Source organism: Pristiophorus japonicus, chromosome 12, assembly GCF_044704955.1.
Source record: "Pristiophorus japonicus isolate sPriJap1 chromosome 12, sPriJap1.hap1, whole genome shotgun sequence".
In the NCBI taxonomy this organism is placed as follows: domain Eukaryota; kingdom Metazoa; phylum Chordata; class Chondrichthyes; family Pristiophoridae; genus Pristiophorus; species Pristiophorus japonicus.
In genome coordinates, this window is record NC_091988.1 from 76684229 (window position 1) to 76698385 (window position 14157).

Here is a 14157-nt window from a genome sequence, read left to right on the forward strand (position 1 = left end):
AAATACGAATTTCATTTTATTTTTACGCAGAAAATAAAACAGCACACATTAATCAAGTTTGAGAGTTGACTAGGAGTTTTGCTTCAGAAGCCTCACCATCACAAAACATACTCACCCTCTCTCCAATTCGCTCGTCTTTGGAGAGACCAACAATGGCTTTAACATCTTCATCTGTTAACTCACCAACCGCCACTTTATTGTCCTTCTTGGTGATGTGATTCGCCATAATCACTGTAGCGAAGACGGGGAACCCGTTGGCAGTATTGAGGGAACCATCATAGTTGTTGTGATAGATGCCGGTGAGCTCCTGCAGGAGCAGACAGGACAAGCTTACAAATGGTTCACCCGTCAGAAGGGCTGCAAATTATATTACCGTGCAACTGTTAAAATGAATTCTTACACGTTCGTACTCATCAAACCATAAAATATAAATGAGGGCGATTCATTCAGCTCACTTGGGGATAGGGTGGGAAAATAAAGTTGAGGTGGAAGATCAGCCATGATTTTATTGAATGGCGAAGCAGGCTCGAGGGACCGAATGGCCAACTCCCATTTATGTTCTTATTTGGCTCAATCTTTACAATCTTCCTTTCCTGCCCCCTCCCTCAGCAAGTATTAGGACTTCACTCTGCCATAACACACTGGCAAAACAATTCTTCAGCAACACATTTCAAGGTTGATGTGCTAATTCAACCTTCTGACGCTTTACTTTCAATAGACTGCAGCCCATTATTCCATAGTTTTTTTTTGTTTTGTGTGTATAAGTTTGAGACCAGTAGTTTAAGACCATCATGGAACCAAGACCAGTTATACTTCAAGTCTGACAGTCGGGATAAAGTTTGTCTGGCACAGATTGCAGCTATACGGTGCTCTCAGTTTGCCCAAATTGGAGTCGGGCAACTTTCCACAGATTTGTATTCTCTCAAGTTGGCGTAGAGCTGAAAGTGCTTCATGCAGTCACAAAATGACTAGCACATAAAGTGGCCATCCTTTTAAAAAGTTGATTGAAAAAGAAAAAGCACTTTCCTGGATAACAGTGGCCCATTTTTTTTGTACGTTTCCCCACGTTAAAAGGTTTGATGACTTACAATTTCATCACCCGGTTTACAGCTGTCCACCAGATCGGAGAGAAGAATGGCATCTTTCGAGCGTGGCAGCCTCCCGGCTGCAACCTTGCCTGGACTTTCTTGAATGGTGATCCGTTGGTAATTCTGGTACACGGTCTGAAGGGAAAGAGACACTGATCTGTAAACAGGACATCGACACAAAACCCTTCTCAAGATGAACATTCACATTTAACTGGAAGAGCATGTATAGGTAATGATTCATTCAAGCGAATCAATCAACAACTGGCATTTTAATAGCATCTTTAATGTTGAAAGATAAGGCGCTTAAACACTGTCCTATGTCAGAAGCAAACAGGATTTTTTTGATCTTCTAACAATTTAAAAAGGGCTAATCACCTGAAACAGGTAGGCTTTCCAGATGCCCAATAAAAGGCCCCTTTAAGGATGGCAGCAGCCAGAGTACCAGCGTAAACAGGGAGGTAAGCCCCCTTCATGTTGCCTTAGTAATGCATGGTGGCCCAAGTCAAAATCGACACCTGTGTGTCAAGTGCTTCATTTTGTTTTTTTTGTTTTTCTTGTTGGTGACCATGTTTTCAAAAGTGGGCTAAGTGACTCCTTTAAATAAAAACTACTGGACAGAGACACACACAAACCCCACACACAGGAGCGAGGAGGAACAACAACTTTTATTTATATAAACACCTTTAATGTAGTAAAACATCCCAAGGCGCTTCACAGCAGTGTTATAGGACTAAACAAATAAATTTGACACTGAGCCACATAAGAAGAAATTACGGCCGATGACCAAAAGCTTGGTCCAAGAGGTAGGTTTTAAGGAGTTTTAAAAAGGAGGAAAGAGGTAGAGAAGCGGAGAGATTTAGGCAGGTAGTTCCAGAACTTAGGGCCCAGGCAGCTTAAGGCACAGCCAACGATGATTGAGCAGTTAGAATCAGGGATGCACAAGAGGGCAGAATTTGAGGAGCGCAGACATCTCATGGGGTTGTGAGGCCGAAGGAGATTATGGAGATAAGGAGGGGAGAGACCATGGAGGGATTTGTAAACAAGGATGAGAATTTTGAAATCAAAGCTTTGCTTAACCGGGAACCAATACAGGTCAGTGAGCACAGGGGTGATGGGCGATCGGGAATTGGTGCGAGTTAGGACACGAGCAGCCGTGTTTTGGATTACCTCAAGTTTACTTAGGGTAGAATGTGGGAGGCCAGCCAGGAGTGCATTGGAGTAGTCAAAACTCGGGATACAAGGTCAAAACTTTCAGGCTCACAAACGTCAGAGCATAATGGCAAATGAGAACCGTGAGAATAGTACGGAGTTATCAGTTTTGGAGGATACCGTAGATCTTTGCAATGCGACAGTTCCTTGGCTACCAGAACCCTGGAAATACCATGCTCAGGAAAACAGCTGGCCAAAGGTGAATCAGGATAGTATACAGGTACAAGGGATCAGGAAGGCCAATGGTATCTTGGCCTTTATTGCAAAAGGCATGGAGTATAAAAGCAGGGCAGTCTTACTACAGCTATACAAGATACTGGTGAAGCCACACCTAGAATACTGCGTGCAGTTTTGGTTTCCATATTTAAGAAAGGATATACTTGCTTTGGAGGCAGTTCAGAGAAGGTTCACTAGATTGATTCCAGGGATGAGAGGGTTGACTTATGAGGAAAGGTTGAGTAGGTTGGGCCTTTACTCACTGGAATTCAGAAGAATGAGGTGTGATCTTATTGAAACGTATAAGATTATGAGGAGGCTTGACAAGGTGCATGCAGAGAGGATGTTTCCACAGATGGGGGAGACTAGAACTAGATGGCATAATCTTAGAATAAGGGGCCGCCCATTTAAAATAGAGATGAGGAGAAATGTCTTCTTTCAGAGGGTTGTAAATCTGTGGAATTCGCTGCCTCAGAGAGCTGTGGAAGCTGGGACATTGAATAAATTTGACAGAAATAGACGGTTTCTTAAACGATAAGGGGTTATGGGGAGCGGGCAGGGAAGTGGAGTTGAGTCCATGACCTTATTGAATGGTAGAGCAGGCTCGAGGAGCCGTATGACCTACTCCTGTTCCTATTTCTTATGTTATGTAAATTGTAACCTTTGGTAATATCCTGAAATTTCACTCATGTCCTCTGCAAACTGTGCAGAATTTTTCTTACAGAAATGAAAATTTACAGAGACAAGGCAAACTTCACGGTCCATAAAAGCAACAGACTTATTCCCCCTCCACTAACATTCACCCTTCCACTCCTGAAGGTGTTAAAAAACCTTCTGGGTTGTATGGCTATGTCAAGAAAAAAGGCAGATGGCTGACCCAATAGAAGGCTTAAAAATTATGAAGGGATTTGATAATGTAGATGTAGAGATGCTGCCATTTGTGGGGGAGACCAAAACTAAGAGTCATAAATACAAGATAGTCACTAATAAATCCAATTATGAGTACAGCAGAAATTTCTTTACATAGTATTTACATCACAGAAACAGGTTATTCAGCCTCACAGGTCCATGCACACGAGCTTCCTCTGACCCTTCATCTAACCCCATCAACATATCTTCCTATTCCTTTCTCTCTTGTGCTTATCTAGCTTCCCCTTAAATGTATCTATGGTAGTCTAGGACAAAGCAGCCCATTTAATTGGCCTCCCATCCACCACCTTAAACATTCACTCCCTCCACCACTGGCACACCGTGGCTGCAGTGTGTACCATCTACAAGATTCACTGTAGCACTCACCAAGGCTTCTTCTACAGCACCTCCCAAACCCACGACCTCTATCACCTAGAAGGACAAGGGCAGCAGGCGCATGGGAACACCACCACCTCCAAGTTCCACACCATCCTGATATATCTACGTTCCTTCATCGCCTCTGGGTCTAAATCCAGGAACTCCATACCCAACAGCACTGTAGGAGTACCTTCACCACACAGACTGCAGCAGTTCAAGAAGATGGCTCAGCTTCTCAAGGGCAATTAAAGATGGGCAATAAATGCTGGCCTTGCTGTGAGTAAATACAGTGTGTTTAAAAGACTTGTTTGGTGGTTAGAATGTGGAAATTGCTACCACATGTAGTAATTATGAATAGTAGAGATGCATTTAAGGGGAAGCTAGAATAACAAACGAGGGAGAAAGGAATTGAAGGTTATGCTGATCATGTTCGATGAATTAGGCTGGGAGGAGGTTCGTGTGGATCATAAACACTAATGTAGAGCAGCTGGGTCAAATGGCCAGTTTCTGTGCTGTAAATTCTAGTTACTTTTAAAAGTAAGTAGTGGTATGACCAGCGTGTCATTCCACCTCTTGCGTAGCTGCCCAGGAGAGTAATTCAACCAAATAAGAGACTTTGTAGATGATACCAGATCTAGTCTCCTAATGGACCACGTAAATTTACCTCCTCCATGTTGATTTCAAATGGCCCCATAGATTGACACTCGGGACAGGAGCCTGGCTTCACTTCCTGGCTTTGGGACTGGAAGAATGGTCCCAGGATGAAGTTACACTTGTTGCAGTTGTACTTGACCATGCTGAGCTGCGGTAGGACCCCCGTACAACTGGTGACCACGCCACTCGTCCGGATCAGCTGATTCAAATGAAGTTGTCTGTAATGAAAACAAAGAGGCACTTTGAAGGTGGCAGGACAAGTTGCGTTGGTGGTTAAAAAACACTACAGGATCCTGGGCTTTATGAATGGAGGCAGAGTACCAAAACAAGGAAATTATGCTGGATGTTTATAAATCATTGGTTCGGTCTCAGCTGGAGTACTGTGTCCAATTCTGGGCACCAGACTTTTTGAGATTGCATAAACTGGGATTCTTCTCTTTCAAGCAGAGATGGTTATGGAGAGATCTAATAGGAGGTGTCCAAAATTGTGAAGGCTTTTAATAGAGTAGATAGGGAGAAATTGTTTCCACTGGCTGGAGGATCACAGAATGCTCCCCCGCCCCCCCCCCACCCCCGCAAGTCAATCGGGAGGTCCCACGCTGGTCAGTTACAAGCTGTTGTTGCTGGAAGGTACCATGCAAATTTAAAGGGACAGCGCATGGAAAACAAATTAGAGGAAACACTGGTCACAGATGTAAGATAATTGGCAAAAGAACCAGAGGGTAGATGCGAAGATGTGCAGCGAGTTATGATGATCTGGAAAGCACTGCCTGAAAGGCTGGTGGAAGCAGATTCAATAGTAACTTTCAAAAGGTAATTGGATAAACACTTGAAAAAGAAAAAAATTGCAGGGCTATGGGGAAAGAGCAGTGTAGTGGGACTAATTGGATAGCTCTTTCAAAGAGCCGGCACAGGCACGATGGACCAAATGGTTTCCTTTCTGCTGTATCATTTTATGACTGCTGATGATTCTGGGTTTATCCAATCATGATGGTTACATTTTGACAAAGCATTTTTAGTCATGTGCAAGAACTCAGGAGGCCTGGAGTTCAAAATTATTTAAACTTGACAACCTGGATATAGATGCACTGTGAAACCAAGATTCAATATTCAAGTCTGTACCAAGTGAGCTGATCTTAGTGAGGCAGCAGGAGCTATAATTGGCCATAGAACACATTGGTTTAATTAAGGAAAAAAAGAACAGGGATGATTCCAAGCACCAGACTCTATGGAGGTGCACGCTGAGGCTTAACTGTGATGCCTCCTGCAACTGAATAGCATGTTGAACCCACTGGGTAAACTCAGAATAACCGCACGAGTGTGGAGAGGGAGCACTGCTCTCAGAGTGACACCAATTTTAGTTGGACTAAGCTGGAGAAATAAAGCGATCCAGTGGGAAAGGTGAATATAAATTCAAACTAACACTACGGGCCCAAGTTTCCACACAATAAAAAACGGGCGCCCATCCGAGCTGGGCGCCCCTTTTTCGTGCCTAAAACAGCGCCGGAAAAAAAAAAACGCGCGATTCTGGAGCGTTCTGCAGCTCCTTGTCTGTTTGGCGCGGCACCCAGGGGGGCTGAGCCTACACTCGCGCCGATTTTTTAAGTGGGAGGGGGCGGGTACTATTTAAATTAGTTTTTTTCCTGCCGGCAACGCTGTGCGTTGAAGCGTTCGCGCAGTGTGAAGGAAACATTGGCACTCGGCCATTTTTGTAGTTCTTTGTAGCTGTTTAATTTTTGAACATTTTTTTAATAAAAGCACATTGCCATCAGCACAGAGGCTTCCTGCTTACTGCCCCTTCCTCCCTCCCGTTCGCGGGAACGACACTGAGCTGACTGTAAGGCTTCCACCTCAAGTGGAAGGCTGCTTGCTGCCTGGTTACTGCCTGCCTGCCCCTCCCTCCCTCCTTCCCGTTTGCGGCAACAACGCCACATCGCTGAGCTGACTGAAGCACTTTCACACAGGTAGGAAGATGGTTTATTTAATCTTTTCTTTGCTTATAAATGTTTATTCAGGTTGGATTTATTTGTATAATAATATTTGTAGAAGTATAAATAAGGATAGATTGTAGAATTTAATGACTTCCCTTCCCCGCCCCCGCCCCCTCCCCCCCCACCTCGTTCTGGACGCCTAATTTGTAACCTGCGCCTGATTTTTTAATGTGTAGAACAGGTTTTTTCAGTTCTACAAAAATCTTCACTTGCTCCATTCTAAGTTAGTTTGGAGTACGTTTTCACTGTGGAAACTTTGAAATCAGGCGTCAGTGGCCAGACACGCCCCCTTTTGAAGAAAAAATTCTGTTCCAAAGTAGAACTGTTCTACCTGACTAGAACTGCAGAAAAAAAATGTGAAGAATTGCGATTTCTAAGATAGTCCGTTCTCCACCAGTTGCTCCTAAAAATCAGGCACAAATCATGTGGAAACTTGGGTCCTACGAGTGTACAATCACTGTCGGCAAGACCATCTCACAGCCTGCAAGCATCATTAAGAAAAGTGGGTGGCACAGTGAATTAGCACAGCATCCTTGCAACTTGAGAACCTGGATGTGAATCCAGCCCAGACTGATGGGACCAAGGGCCTTCCTCTGTCAGCTGTAAGAGGTCTGTGCAAACTTGTTAACCCAGTAATTTGTGGGCGCGGGCTGGAAAAAACAAACTCTTCAAGCTCAGCGTGAGCTGAAGCTCAGAGAGCGAGAAAAATTGACTGGTGTGGGAAAAAAGCAACTGGTGCGGGAAAAAAGCAACTGGTGCAGAATGATGTCTTAATTAACTAAAAATGAGACGAAAAGTAGTCCAACTAAAATTGACATGGTTTGGCAAATTAAAATTAGAACTCATGTTCTTATGAAGTCTAAAGAAAGATTTGGATTTATATAGCGCATTTCATGACCTCTAGACGTCTCAAAGCGCTTTACAGCCAATGAAGTGCTTTTGGAGTGTAGTCTGTTGAAATGAGAGAAACGCGGCAGCCAAATTTGCCACAAGCAAGCTCCCACAAACAGCAACATGATAATGACCATACAATCTGTTTTTTTGTTATGTTGATTGAGGGATAAATATTGGGCAGAACACCAGGGATAACTCCCCTGCTCTTCTTCGTAGTGGTGCCAGGGGATCTTTTCTGTCCACCTGAGAGCAGACGGGGCCTCGGTTTAACGCCTCATCCGAAAGACGAAACCTCAGCACTGCACTGGAGTATCAGCCTCAGAGTGGGACTTGAACCCACAACCTTTTGACTCAGAGGCGAGAGTGCTATCCATTGAGCCACAGCTGACACTACAACTGAAACTAGCGATCAAAAGAGACAAGACCAAAATAAACACTCCGGACTCAAGTGATGGTAACTAATCCAGAAACCTTGTAAAAGAACACAAACCGAAGCAAAACAAATGAAAAATTGGGTACAAAAAACTGCAGATTAAAACTAGAGGTCCAACAACAAAAAGAAACAAGATTGTGGTGCATAGTGGCTTGCTCGGCTGAGGTGAGGTTTAGCCTTTTTGTTGAAGCAAAGTATACAGTACACATGCCAATGCAGTATTTGACCTAGTGGAGCTTGATGTTGACACTAGCTGTTCACACGTATCCTTTTTTTTTGGCAACATACAGCACAGGAGTCCATTTGGCCCATCGTGCCTGCTCTATGAAACAGCTATCTTTTTAAATTCGTGCACAGGAGATGGGCATTGCTGGCAAGGTCAGCACTTATCGTCCATCCTGATTACCCTCGAGAAGGTGGTAGTGAGCCGTCTTCTTGAACTGCTACAGTCCATGTTGTGAAAGTACTCCCAGATACTTCTCTGTCGCAGTTTGGTAAAACCGAGTGGCTTGCTGGGCCATTTCAGAGGGCAGTTAAGAGTGAACTACATTGCTGTGGGTCAGGAGTCACCGGGTAAGGACGGCAGATTTCCTTCACTAAAGGACACTAGTGAACCAGATGGGTTTTACCAGTAGTTACATGGTAACCATTACAGATACTAGCATTTAATTCCAGATTTAATTAACCCATGTCCCAATTATTAGCCCAGGCCTCTGGATTACTAGTGCAGTAACATAACCACTATGCTACCGTACCATAACAATTAGGTAGTTAGTATCACATTCATATATGTTTTTTTATGAACAGCATATAACTACAACACACAAATTCAAAACAGGGCAAACAAGTCAGTCAAACACAATGGTACACTTCTACTGGAAAGCACCGGGATACTGTACCTCAGTGATCGGAGCTCCTCGACCAGTGGCAGGCTAGAAATCCTGACATGGATCTCTTTGGCGATCCGGTCATACTTCGGGTACATGGAGAGGACCACCTCTTTGGCCGCTTCGTCGAAGATCTTCAGCATTTCTGCTGGGGCCTCAGGCAGAAAGTAGGCCAGCACGTGCTCCCTGGCAGCCAGGTCCTCATAATTAACCACCAGACTCTCTCTGTTTTCTGTAAGTACAACAGCCACTCCATGACCACAGGCAATACTAGCTGAAAGGCTGGTGTCATTTATTAGGATCACTTAGGAGAATGTCATCAAAAGTCTCACTATGCATTCTAACCCTAACCCTAAATACTGACACCACCGTGTCAGCCAATAATTTGGGGACAGGGCAGGACGTACAGCAGTCAATTTTACTGCAAAGTCTAAACAGAGTCTCTACGAACTACAGCAAACAGAACTCAATGACCGAAACTACAGCAACATCTCCCGATAAATGCAGGCTTATTTTCCTGCAAAATGCAATGAGTGGAGGATAGCTATATAATGCAAATTGTGCACAAAATCAATACACCCCCCTCCCCGATCTATAAATGATGTTTTTTGGCCAACTTGGTTTTCATGAGCACTGGCAAGCTGTCTCTTGTCACTCCTGATCTGACCTGGTCACCAGGATTTGTGCAAGGGCTGATGTTCTGTGCTCACCTTCACACCGATGCCTTTATCGGACTAACCTTTGCACATGTCACTAATCTTCCCCTTGAAAACATTGTGCCCATGCTCATCGACATGGGTCCTCAGGAAATTCTTGAAACGGTGGTAGATCTCCAGTCTAGGTGCTGCCATGGAGACCCACTCCCTGACCGAGTGGCCTTTCATGTCCTCCAGGTTCTCAATACTTTCAATCATCTGCACGAGATAAGGAAAAAAAAAAATAAACCTCGCACTGCTGAGTTAGAAGCTTCCATATGTCCTACTTTATAAACTCTTAAAGGGATTGACAGAGTAGATGCGGAGAGGCTGTTTCCTCTGGCTGGAGAGTCTAGATCTAGGGGGGCACAGTCTCAGGATAAGGGGTCGGCCATTTAGGACAGAGATGAGGAAAAATATTTTCACTTGAGGGTTGTTAATCTTTGGAATTCTCTACCCCGGAGGACTGTGGATGCTCAGTCGATGAGTATATTCAAGACTGAGATCAATAAGATTTTTGGATACTAAGGGAATCAAGGGATATGGCGGGAAGTTGGAGTTGAGGTAGATCAGCCATGATCTTATTGAAGGGCGGAACAGGCTCAATGGGCCGTACAGCCTACTTCTGCTCCCAATTATGTTCAACAGTTTTACCGTTAAGTCCAAAAGGATAATTTTCCTTCCTGGCTTTGCACCATATTCTGATTATATTATCTAATTGGGCCCCAGGATGGCTCAGAGTTTGGGCAAAATCAATCGTTCTGAACTAGCTGAGACAGCAATAAACCTAGCACAAGATTTCTAGATTTGCCTGCATCCTGCTACAGCAAGTCAATTTGGGCTCTGTCTTGTGCATCTCTAAATGCGTCAGTGACCAGGTACACAGCATTGGATTATTGCACAGTGCATTTTGTAGTCAATCCGTCCTACCCATTTTAGCAAGTTTATAGGATCAATATAATGAACCCAAATTCTGAGTTGGCCTGTTTCTTTACTCAATCTGATTCCCGCCTCTTCCCGGAGATTACATGATGGGTGGGGAGTATATGTATCGTGATGCACAAGACATCACAACTGTGTGGGATAGGCTGGACGGACCAGTAGGTCTTTTCCTGTCCGTCATTTTCCTCTGTTAGATCAGGGTTGCACTCACCTCCTCGTCATCCTCGGCTGCCCCGTCCGCTGCTCGCTCGGCCAGGCGGCGCTTTCTTGCGGGCCGCTCTTCATCCTCATCGTCGCTCTCTGAAGCAAGAGGAGACATTTCTGTTGAATGTGTTTCCCTGATATCCCTATGCCTCCACACACACATTCAAGCTTTGTGTCAGGTTTCTGTACTTAAAAAAAAAAAAAATTGTTTCCTGCATATTTGATGGAATACTATAAAAAAAAATCTCCATAATAGCACCTCAGAGCAAAGAGCCTGCTATATCCACTAGTGTGTATGAAGGGAAAAAAGTTACAATTCTACATCTGCCTCCTGACTGGAGCATGACACTGCCTTGCTTCCAAGGTGAAACACTGAATTTCTTTTTAATCCCAAGCTGCTTTTGATGTCACAGTTTGGATTACAGGGCAACTGTGGTGTCCACGATCTGACTCCAAGCTCCCTTATCTGGGTGACAGGCTTGTAAATCCAGTCTTTCCATGACCACTGGCTGCGGGGAGCCGGATTTCGTGGTATAAATGCCGGGAGCCAGACCATGGGCATCATCAGTATCCTGCAATTTGAACTATAATAGCCCGGGTATCAAAGTGGCAAAGGACTCTCAGCAGAATAGCTGTTGACTATACAGAAGACTGGCTGCAGTGCTGGATTGTAAAAAGCTGCAATTTGTGATTCCGACGATAAACCAGTACGAGAGAGTCATTTTATTCTCGAATATGCATCTCCACCTCACTTTGCCTGAACGGCTGCAACACGCACTGGTATACAATTCCAGACATACAGGCTTTCAAGTACCATACCCAAGTCATCATTTTTCTCACGTGAACCTAAATAGTGACCGTCAATAGGTATTAAACTGTGAAGATCAAAATACACAGCCTAGCCCAATCTGGCACCATCCAGTGTCCACACATGCTCACGATCCAATACATGGCAGTGGACATCAGGAACCAGTCGATAAATGTTGCCCTTCCCAAGCCCAATGGCACAAAGGAGAGTTGCAGTAACCCTACCATTGCCCCAGTTAGCTTCAGCTAACTCAAGAAAGACCAGTAAATGAATATGGGAAGCAAACTCTACTGAACTCCTTCACGATGCTAAATAGATACACCCGTACTTGGCAATCACCCTTGGTTCCCCATTTTATTCATTAAAACTGCTCGTCTGTGGAAGACAGGAATCAAACTTGATGTAGCTCTCCTCTTTGGGAACTTTCAGCCCTGGCTCAGTGGGTTGCCCTCTCGCTAATCAGAAGGTCGTGATTTAAACCTCAGACCAAAGACTTGAGCACATAATCCAGGCTGACACTCCAGTGCAGTGCTGAGGGAGTGCTGCACTGTCAGAGGTGACGTCTTTCGGATGAGATGTTAAACTGAGGACCTGTCTGGACGCAAAAGATCCCACGACACTATTCGAAGAAGAGCAGGGAGAGTTCTTCCAAGATTTAGCACTCAACCAACACAAACAGATTATCTGGTCAATTATCACGTGGGAGCTTGCTGTGCTCAAACTGGCTGCCGCGTTTCCTACATTACAACAGTGGCTACACTTCAAAAATACTTCATTGGCTATGAGTAGTTACAAGAAACATGACAGCACACATAACTCACGGTATTCTTCACTGCTGATAGGCACAGTATTTGGAAAGAATGGAAAGCCAGCAACTGGCTGTCATCAGGTAGCCGACAAGGACACCGTAGTAGAGAAAGAAAAAAAGACTTGCATTTCTATAGTGCCTTTCAGGGCATCCGAAACGCTTTACAGCCAATTAAGTACTTTTGAAGAGTAGCCACTGTTGCAAAGTAGAACAGCGGACACAGTCTGGCACCAGCCAACCCCTCACCCACACAGCGGAGCTTGCTTGAACAGGAGCAGGGCCACTGGGCTGCAGTGACCGAACCGCTAAAATACAATCACCAGGAAATGGGATTTCTGCTGGAGTCTGCATGGTGAACATTCCATTCTTCCACGGTCTCGTCCATACTAAAGGGCTGCTATTTCCTACCACAAGGCTTGCGCACAAGGCTGATGATCTAAATCAAACAGCAAGGTAGCTTCTACGCCATGTCTTGTGGCCGGATAAGATTAGCACTGTTAAGAACTCGCAACACATTCCCAGCCCATCTTTCAACGCACAAGATCAAGAGAATGAAAAAATAAATAGATGAACTTGGAAAAATTAACTCTTCACTGCCAATCTCCCTACACAGGAGAGTTGGCACTTACCGTACAGGAGATCTATCCTCATCCGGCCTTGGCGCATACCCTCTGCATGGTCTCTCCTTCGCATTTCTCGTTCAGCTTCCGCTCTCTGGCTAGCAGTCATCTCCTCCAGATCCTCCTCGTCATCCAGACCTTCCCGCTCGTAGACATCCAGTTCCGGAATGGCACGGTAGTCGCTGGAGATGGGAATATGCAAGACATTGTTTCATAATCAATATGAGGAACAAAACAAGTGCGGAAAGGCGAAGGCAAGTATTGGGGTAAACAATGTTTTTTGTAAGCTGTGCTTTATTGTGTGTGGACTGTTTCTTTTAATGTACTATCCCTTTAAATTTCTGCGCATGCAAAACAAGGCGAGCGGCCTGCGCGGAAACTTTCAGATTAACTTAGTGCGCACCTTAGCAGAAACACTGCGGTAAGCTATAATTGAGTGATGATGAATTCGCTCAGAAGGGATTGTGGCGGGGGTGAAAAAAAGAACTAGTTAGACACTGGCCATTCACCACTGAAACCTGGATTCAAATCCAGCCAAGAGGGCTGGCTGCACATGAAATGAGATTGGGCAATCTTAGCAAGATTGGATGCAAGACAGCTGTGCAAAGCTGACACTATTGGATAATACCAGGAGAAAAATATAAAGACTTGCATTTATGTAGTGCCTTTCACGACCATCGGACAGCTCAAAGCGTTTTACAGCCAATGAAGTACTTTGAGTGCAGTCACTGTTGGAATGTGGGAAAAGTGGCAACCAATTTGCTCACAATAAGCTCCCACAAACAGCAATGTATGAATGACCAGATAATCTGTTTTTTCGTTATGCTGAGAGAGAAATATTGGCAAGGACACTAGGGATAACTCCCCTGTTCTTCTTCGAAATAGTGCCATAGGATCTTTTACGTCCACTTGAGAGCGCAGACGGGGCCTTGGTTTAACGTCTCATCCGAAAGACAGCGCCTCCGACAGTGCAGCACTTCCTCAGCACTGAGTGTCAGCCTAGATTTTTTTTGTGCTCAAGATCCTGGAATGGGACTTGAACCCACAACCTCCTGACTCGGAGGTGAGAGTGCTACCCACAGCCACAGCTGACGGAGAGATGTGGGAAATGGAAAAATCCATACTGGTACAGCAATGGGTGATCTCCCAGATTTGCCACCTTGTATTTTGCCATAACCCCACTTTGGGCAGAATCCCAATCCTGTAACACCCATCATTCTGAATCACACAAAATTCACCTTATTCTTATTTGGTTAAATACATCCAATGTCCTTTAAAAATTAAAAAAAAATACAAGAGTATGCTGTGTGATGGAGAGGTAAAACGTCCATAGCTGCTACCAACATATGGAGCTCTTAATTACTGCTGTAGATGCACGAGACAACAATAAGTGACAATTTTTACAATTAGGTTGAGCCACT

General features: G+C 44.5%; 1 protein-coding gene across 1 annotated transcript in view; it reads right to left on the bottom strand.

The window, feature by feature from the left end:
• Positions 1–14157, bottom strand: part of mcm2 (minichromosome maintenance complex component 2) — a 37201-nt gene that overhangs the window by 16175 nt on the left and 6869 nt on the right. The window contains exons 3-9 of the mRNA XM_070895701.1: positions 12746–12918; positions 10508–10596; positions 9399–9573; positions 8672–8891; positions 4465–4672; positions 1089–1223; positions 116–307 (exon numbers count right to left, since the gene is read on the bottom strand). Of these exons, the coding sequence (XP_070751802.1) occupies positions 116–307; positions 1089–1223; positions 4465–4672; positions 8672–8891; positions 9399–9573; positions 10508–10596; positions 12746–12918 (1192 nt within the window). The remainder of the gene's footprint in view (positions 1–115; positions 308–1088; positions 1224–4464; positions 4673–8671; positions 8892–9398; positions 9574–10507; positions 10597–12745; positions 12919–14157) is intronic.